General features: G+C 49.2%; 1 protein-coding gene across 1 annotated transcript in view; it reads left to right on the forward strand.

Annotated features, from left to right (window-relative positions):
- Positions 1-5,115, forward strand: part of SLC13A5 (solute carrier family 13 member 5) — a 28,602-nt gene extending 23,487 nt beyond the window's left edge. The window contains exons 11-12 of the mRNA XM_027130781.1: positions 686-823; positions 1,983-5,115. Of these exons, the coding sequence (XP_026986582.1) occupies positions 686-823; positions 1,983-2,108 (264 nt within the window). The 3' untranslated portion in view covers positions 2,109-5,115. The remainder of the gene's footprint in view (positions 1-685; positions 824-1,982) is intronic.
- Positions 5,116-8,942: the final 3,827 nt, after the last annotated feature.

An 8,942-nucleotide genomic window follows, 5' to 3' on the forward strand; every position in this document is an offset into this window, starting at 1 on the left:
GTATATATGTATTTTATTTGACCGTCCTGCTATTGATGGCCGTCGAGTCTGTTTCCTGTGTGTTTTGCTGTTACAATATTGCACTGAACATCTCCGCATATGTGTCTGCTCTCATGTGCAAGTAGATCTGCATGATAGATTATTAATTTTGATATTGACAGACATTACAAATTATTATATCATTCATTCATTCAACAAATACTTATGAGCATCTGTCTACTCTGTGCTAGATGTGGCTGAATTTTAAGCTTTGAACAGATGGATACCAAATTTCATACACAAAATGATCCCAAATGTGTACAAAAACACATCCATCCAGAGGCACACACACAGGTGAGAGATGTGGTCCCTGCCCTCTAGGCTCTCTCTGTGTCAGGACAGACAGACATGTGCACACATGGGCTGCAGCAGTGCCCAGCATGGTCTCTGGCACATAGTAGGTGCCCAAGAAGTATATGCTGAGTGAATTGAGGGGGTTCAGAAAGGCTTTCCGGTAAGTTTAGCCTTCAGGGTCCAGCAGAGTTATCATCCAGCTGTGGCAAAGGGTAGAGGAGCCAGCAGGACAAAGGCACAGAGGTGGGAATGTACACAGTACATCAGGGAAAAGCTTTTTAGAGTGATGGTCCCCAGGAGGGGGGACCTGTTTTCTGCATCTGTGACGTTATAGTGCTGTGTTTTTCCCCAGTCACGTTCCATTGGCCTCAACCCGCTGTACATCATGATCCCCTGTACCCTGACTTCATCCTTTGCCTTCATGTTGCCTGTGGCCACCCCACCTAATGCCATCGTGTTTTCCTATGGACACCTCAAGGTTTCCGACATGGTAACGCAGCCGCTTTTATTCACTCCTATCAGCTATGATGCTTTTGTCATGAGGGATGCCCCATTTATTAATGACTTGTGGTGTCAAACAGTTTGGGACCAAATGTCCAGACCTAACTCATTATTTGCATTTATATGCAGCTTTTTTCTTCTTTTTTGACACGATCTCTTATTTCATAGACTGTTCTGTCTCCCAAAGCTGAGAGGTGGGTTACAGAATCTCCCACCTGGAAGTGCCCGAGCAGCCACCAGGGGAGCCTTCACTGAGCACTTGGAAGGGGTGAGGGTGGGAGTCCCACATGGACAAGATGGACTTCACAATCTAGTAAGAACCCGTGAGGACAGTCAGGAGGGGCAAGGCTGAGACGAGGGGAAATGTTAATGACAGCCAGAGAGATTGACAGAGGTGTCTACAGACATGGAAGCAGGCAGGGGGAGAGATACCACTGCCTGGGAGCAGATGCTGCCTTGGAAACAAACGCTGCCAAGGGAGGAACTCTTCAGCTCTGCTTTGGCTTTATCCCAGCCTCCGGTGGGAGGAGGGCGGCTCTGCAGCTCCGGAGTGGGGAGAGGCAAGTGGGCAAGCAGGGGAGGCCAGGAAGGCGTTAGCTAACTCAGAGCCTCCGCTGGGTATCTTTGGGACTCCATGGAGCATTCTCACACAGAGGGTGGGTCCCAGAAACCAGGAATTGCAAACTCAATTCCAATCCCCAGTGAAAACTCTGCCACAGGGTTTGAAAGCAATGGTTAGTGAGCACCCAAAGAACGCAGAGCATGCCCTAGAAAGGCTAGCACGTGCCTGTGGGACAGTGAAGGCGCTGGGGTGAGCGCTGGACCTGCAGTCAGACCCGGGCCCCTCCAGTCACTCCCTCGCCTCCCTGAGGCCCAGGTTTCCAAACGTCCCAATGGGCCTGAAGAGCCCACCTGTCCTGCCTGTTTCCCAGGCTGCTTTAGCAGTGGTGCTTCTTACTGGACACCAAGTTGCTCTGCCTGGGGGGTGGGGTGAGCACAGGGCCTGGCCCGGGGACGGGAGGCCCAGCAAACAGTCTGTCTGTCCTTTGTTCCCTTCTCCCAGAGTGCTGGTTCCCAAGGCCCATTCACCTTTGTTCTGACAGCCTGGCAGACCCCAGGGTGCTGACTCTGACCCTGTTTTTTTCCAGATGAAAACAGGACTAATAATGAACGTCATTGGAATCACCTGTGTATTTTTGGCCGTCAACACCTGGGGACGGGTCATATTTGACTTGGACAGTTTCCCTGACTGGGCTAATGTGACAGCACATTGAGACTTAGAAAGAGCCGCAAGACCACGCCCAAGGCCCCTGCCCTCCTGAGGACACCCGAACCTTCCAGTAAAACTCATAGCAGAGCTTTGGGGTTCATGCCCCAAGGTGACCCCATGATGCCCACACCCCACGGAGACCCAGCCAACGGGCCACCTCTTCCTCCAAGCCTGGGGTCTCAGCTGGGGATGGGTGTCTGGAGGACAGGCTCGGAAGTGAAGGGAGCCTCCCATAAGGCTGCTGGCGCCCATCTTTCCTGGGGGCCTGCCATCATCTCTGGGACAGGCAGGGTCCCACCCCCACTAAGCCTCGAGCTGGCCCCATGGCTGGGCTCTGGTGTTCTCTCGTCATCCAAATGGCAACCAGATCCCAGCTCTGGAGGTGAGAAAACAACCTTCCAGAGCCTGTGTCTCTCCCAGCTTACCTCGGGCTGCCTCAGATCCCTCCTGTCACTCGGAAGGGACAACCCAGCCTGGGGACAAAATGTCTGGTCCTGGGAAGCTTTCCACTGCTGGAGCGAGTGGGAATCAGAGCCTCCTGGGACCACCAGGAGTATGGTGCCACCCCCAAAGGATGAGGAATTTGAGTCGATAACTTCCGGACGACACCACCTGCAGCACCCCACTGACAGTTCACTGCTCCATTTGAACTGACAGTTTGGACCCCCTTCCCAGCTCTGTGGGGCACCTCCTTCAGCTCCTAGGCCCCTCTAATGTCTGGCCGACATTTGCTGGAATCCGCCCCTTTTGTCCCAGGCAGGTCAGTTTGGCTCTTCCGGGAGATGCTTTTCCTGCCCCACGACAGCTGGGATCACACTCCAAGTATGGGCAGTGATGGCCTCCTTTGGGGCCACAGGCGGAGGTCTAGGTCCTCCCTCACCTGCAGACCCAGAGGGAATACCTGTTAACCGCCAAAAGCAGGGTTCCTTTAGGGTTTGTCTGTCATGCCAGAGTTTGGGCACCTCTGGGGAAAGCCTCCCTCTGCTGACTGGTCTTGGCAGTCTAGCCTGCTGCTGACAGAGCATCGTTGAGAACAAGCAGTGCCCGGCGGTCCCTAAGCAGACAGCCCCTGCCCATGAGTGAATCTCCCTGAAGCTGCTAGACAGACTCCAGAGTGGTCTGGGAACCCTCAGAACAACCTGTGAGAGACACATGAGAGAATCCTATCCTCCTACCACCAACCCAATTTCCCTTCCTTCTTGTGCTGCTCCATTGATGGTATTTTTCAGAGCAGGAGAAAGTATGGGAACCCAAGGAACCCCCATGCCCCACCCGAGGACCAAGCATACGCCATCTGGTTCCTGGGTGGGACGATGTCTGAGCGCCCAGTCTGTCTCCCACGGAAGGTGCACGGCGCTGTCTCTGGCTTTCTGCTGTGTGTAGGGTGGGGGTGGGCAGGCAGGTGGATGAATGAACACTTACTGCCCACCTCCAGTGTGCCAGGCCTCCCCGGCCCTGGTGCATCAGACAGTTATCTCATTCAGTCTTTGCAGCAGCCTGTGAGATAGGCAGACATTATTAACCTCCTCTGTCTTTCATTAATACTGGGGCTCAGAGAGGCCAGGCCATGTCCAAAGTCACACATCAAGTTAGTGGTGGCTAAGGTTCCAATATGGATCTTCTGCTGCCATGTCCACTGCTGCTTCCTCTAGCCATTAAGGGCCTTGGCCTTACAGGGACGGTAGGGAAAGGTGGGTGGCCAAGAGCACATCTACCCCAAGGCCCTGCCTGCTCAGGGATCATTCACAAGAGCCCTTTCTGCTGCCTCCTCTGCGATGGGCTTAGGTCAGTCCAGGAACAGACAGGGCTGGTCTTTGCCCAGAGAAATAAAGCCTTTGGTTGGAGAGAGCAGTATGGAAATGGCTACCTGCTCCCCTGCCAAGATAAAACCGACCCACCCCTCTATCACTACTCCCTACACTGCCGCTGTTGATGTGTCTGCCCCACCAGTGAGGGCTCCCAAGGACTTGCACTCCCTGCTGGGTCCAGTGCTAGCCCTATGGCTAATCCACAGCACACCACCACAAGTGTGACTGGTAAATTAATGATTGATCAGTGTTGTCAATCAGATGTATGCCTGGTGGTAGTGAGCAAGGTCAGTGAAGGTCATCCAACGTGGGCAATGAAGGATGAGTAGGACTGGCCAGGCTGATGGGGGAGGATGTCGTGGGGTGGGTGGAAGGGTGGGGGGATTCCATCTGGTTGAGGAATGACAAGAAAGCTGGGCGGGGGTTCAGGAGACCAGATCCGAAGGTTGAGGAGGCTGACCAAAGGCTGTTTCTAAACAGCGTCTTTTGAAGTTGGCTGGAGCTGCACTAACATTTATGGCCAGTGCAGATCAGGATTGCTTTCGGCTGCAAGTAGGAGAAAACCTAGCTAACAGCGGCTTAAATCATAAGGGCATTTAATATCTACTTAACAAGAAGTCTGGAGGTAGACGGTTGCTGGCACTGGTCCAGCAGCTATCTCGGGCCACCGAAGACTTGGGATTGATCGCCCACTTGGCTATCTTAAGGGTGCTATGCCTTTGCTGTCATGCTTGACCCTCATTATACACATCTGCATTGAAGGCAGGAAGGAAGGTGTGCGAGATGGGGGCATGATGGCGCCTACTGCATCTTTCCCTTTCATTAGAAAAGCAAAAGCTCTCTCAAAAGGCCCTACAATCTTCCCTTTATGTCTTGTTGGCCAGAACTAGATCATATGCCCACCCTTAGGCCAATCACTGACAAAGGGGAATTGGAATACCATGAGACCAATTAGGACTCATTTCTTGGGCTTGGGAAATTGGCCTATGTTTCCTGAAATCAAGAGGTTTTCACCTACTACAAAATATGGCTTCCAGCAGGGGAAGAAAAGGGGGAGCGGCTGGGTAGGTGATGAACCAGGGTCTGCTATTATGACCCTGTCAGAGGGCTGCCCTCACTCCAGGCTACTTGAGTGGCTCCCTTTCCATGGAATTCAGTAGAAACACATTCCTAGGTAGGAAGAGAGTATGTGTTTGGTCAAGGGCTTCACCTCTGCCTCCACTTCCCGGAGAACCACTGGATTGGGAGGCTAGAGTCTGAGTCATGGACCAAGCTCAGTTGACGTTGGATACTGAACAAGTCAGTCCACTCTCTGGGCCTCAGTTTCCATTAGGAAGGGGCCGGACTAGAGCATCTGTAAGGGCCTTTCCCCAGAGTCATGAACACCCTTACCCCACTGACCCTTCATCTGCTTGGGCGAGATGCAGCCCCTGCCACATCCCCATGATGTCTTGGTTTAAAGTCTATTACATGGCCCACACCCTGCTCCCATCTGGGTCTTAGCCATTTGCTGAAAGCCCTCTGAGACCTTTTCCCCATTGATATTTTTGCCTCTTATATTTTGTAAAGAGGTTCTACCCAAGACCCTTGATTTCCTTCTTCTTTGCATACATCAAACATTTGGGCCCAAGGTTAGCTGAACACATGATCCTGACCAGGATTGCTCTCTGAACTGTTTTGCCAGGGACTTATGACTCCACAAGGATCCCATGCATTCCAGGGTTCCTTATCCTTTGATCTGGAATTGGGATCCTTCCCTGTCCCTCTGAGCTGAGGACTTCCTTAGGGAAAGACCTGGACTGCCTCCTCTGGCAAAGCCAGTGAGCAGGGCATCTCCCTGGGACAGGAAAAGTCTTCCTTCCTCCCCACCATCCCTTACACACAAGAATAATGGATAATGAAACTGTTGCTCTGGACTTCAAGCAGGGAGTCAGCTCACTAGCACAGAGTCCAATTCTCAAAATGAATACGGACATTCCCTGGTAGGACCCTTGATGGCATGTTCTTGTTTGTGGAAATAAAGACCAAATGCTGGACTGTCTGGTTAAAAATTACACCTGGAAGTCCTATCTTAGCTCAGAACTCCTTTTTCTGGGGTACTCTCTCCCCTGGTCCCACATCCTCTTAAAAGCCTTGTCTTCCAACCCACCAAAGAAGCTTCTTTTCACATTAAAAAAAATTCCATCATGATAAATCTTCCACATCACGGGATGGCTTTTGACATTCTCCGACAGAAAGCTTATCATTTCCTGCCCAAATCCTTGTGCTCCAATAGATATTCAGTTTACTTCCTGTGGTGTCCTGAGCCAGGATTCAGGTTCTCACTTCCCTGCCCCAGAAACGCCTTCCAGGCGCTTCCCCTGATATGCTTGTGCAAATGCCCACTTCTATTCTCAGAGACATAGGCCCACCCCACTGCTGGCAGTGTTAAGAGTAGCATTTATGTCCCTGCTTCCAGCTATCAAGGGTAGAGAAATATGACAATTCAACCTCAGAACACCCTGTTATCCAATCAAGAAATTTTAACTAGTTTTTATATCTAAAAAGTTACCATGAACACAGTGAAAAAATTCCAACAGTACAAAAAAGTATTGAGACATGTCCCTCCACTTTAGACCTTGAGGCCTCCAGGCCCTTCCAGAAAGGCAACCATTGCCCAACATTTCCTTACATGTCCTTCCAGACATGTTACATATACAGTCAGCCCGCAGGGGTTGGCTCCAGGACCCCTGAGGGTACCAAAGCCTGCAGATGCGCAAGTCCCTTGTATAAAATGGCCTAGTACAGTTGGCACCCCCGTATCTGTGATCCTGCATGGTGGTTGGTTGAATATGCAGATGCAGAACTCGAGGATACAGAGGGCCAACTGTATACAAGCTTATGTAATAGGTATGTGTCCTCTTTATTACATCTGGGAGCATACTATACACATTTTCTGTCCTTGTTTCCACCCCTCCCCCTTAATTTATTTGGAGATCATTCCATTTCAGGACATATTAAGTTTGACTTTATTTCCCCATTCAATAGTTAATTTTGTTTTTATTTTTTTATTTTTTATTTTTGGCTGCTCCGCAGCTTGTGGGATCCTAGTTCCCCGACCAGGGATTGAACCCAGGGCCCGGAAGGGAGAGCACCAAGTTCTAACCACTGGACCACCAGGGAATTCCCAATTTTGTTTATAAACTGAGGTAAAATTAAATTCAGTGAATTGCACAGATCTTAAGTGTACAATTCAGTGATTTAGACAACTGTATAAAAGGTGTAAGCAACACCTCATTTCCATCTCCTTAACCCCTGACGGTTCTCTTGCCCCTTCCAGGAATCTGCACCTTCTTGAGGCAACCACTGTACTGATTTCTGTCAGCATGGGTTGGTTTTGCCTGTTGAAATTCATGTAAATGGAATCATACAGTACCTACTCTTGTGTCTGATTTATTTTGTGCAACAAAATGCTTTAGAAATGCATTCCTGTTGTGTGTATCCATTCATTCCTTTTATCGTTGTTGCTAAGTAGTGTTCCATTGTATGAATATGCCACGGTTTGTTTATTCTCCTTTGATGGACGTTAGGTTTGCTCCAGTTGAGGGCTATCTGAATAAAGCTGTTATAAAATTCTCTGCATAAGTCTTTTTGTGGACATGTGTTTTCACTTCTCTTGGCTGTGTGCCTAGGAGTAAGCCTCAGTCTTTTTAAAAGCTGCATAGTATTCTATTGTAAGTGTATACCGTATAATAAACAAGACCCCTGTTGATGGGCATTTGGGTCATTTCCAATCTTTTGCTAGGACTGTAATAAACATGTCTGTACTTAAATCTTTGTAAACGTACCTGAGTAGAATACTTGCCTAGAATGGCATGCTGGATGAAAACATATATGTATTTAAATCTGGGACAGAGGGGAATTCCCTGGCAGTCCAGTGATTAAGGTTCTGCACTTTCACTGCTGAGGGCCCGGGTTCCACCCCTGGTTGGGGAGCTAAGATCCCACAAGCTGTGTGGCACCTCGGTCCCCCCACCCCCCCAAAAAAATCTGGGACAGATATTGCCAACTTGCTTTCCAAAAAGGCTATGCCAATATATATTCTCAAGAACTGTGCATGAGGAATCCCTGGTGGTGCAGTGGTTAAGAATCCGCCTGCCAATGCAGGGGTTTGAACCCTGGTCCGGGAAGATCCCACATGCTGCGGAGCAACTAAGCCCGTGCACTGCAACTACTGAGCCTGCGCTCCAGAGCCCGTGAGCCACAACTACTGAGCCCGTGTGCCACAACTACTGAAGCCTGTGCGCCTAGAGCCTGTGCTCCACAACAAGAGAAGCCACCGCAATAAGAAGCCCACGCACTGCAATGAAGAGCAGCTCCCAGTCGCCGCAACTAGAGAAAGCCAGCAACGAAGACCCAATGCAGCCAAAAAAAAAAAAAAAAAGAACTGTGCATGTGGCCATATTCTCACATATCCTGAGTAACTCTGTATATAATCAAATTTCTCAATCATTGCTACTCTGATAGTTGCAAAATGCTATCTCATGATTTTCATTCTCATTTCTTTAAACTGCAAGTAACATTTATAATTTTTTCACATATTTATAATCCATTTGTGTATCCTTACTGGGGGGGTAAACTCCTTTTTTCCTATTTTTAAGAGTTTTTTAAAAAGGCCTTTTCTTATTCACTTATGAGAACTCTTTATATATTAAGGAAATTAGTCATTTGTCATAAGAATATTTATAGTGTATGCTAAAATATGGTAAAACTCTGTTTATTCTTCTTTTTAATCCTCCCCACCTCCTGCCCCCAGCTATTATCACATATTTTTCCATAAGAATTTCTGAATCAGCTTCTCTAGTTCCAAAAAAAACCTGGTTGGCAGTTTACCTCTCTGACTGTCTCTTTGCTACTCTGCCTCACTCTCCAGGGTTTCCTGACCTCAGCACAACTGGCATTTCAGACCAAATAAATCTTTGTTGTAGGAAGCTGTCTATGCACTGCAGGATGTTCAGCAGCATCCCGGCATCTATTCACCGGAGACCAGC

Source organism: Aethalodelphis obliquidens, unplaced genomic scaffold (genome assembly GCF_003676395.1).
Source record: "Aethalodelphis obliquidens isolate GAN/ISIS:26980383/991018 unplaced genomic scaffold, ASM367639v1 scaffold38, whole genome shotgun sequence".
NCBI lineage: Eukaryota > Metazoa > Chordata > Mammalia > Artiodactyla > Delphinidae > Aethalodelphis > Aethalodelphis obliquidens.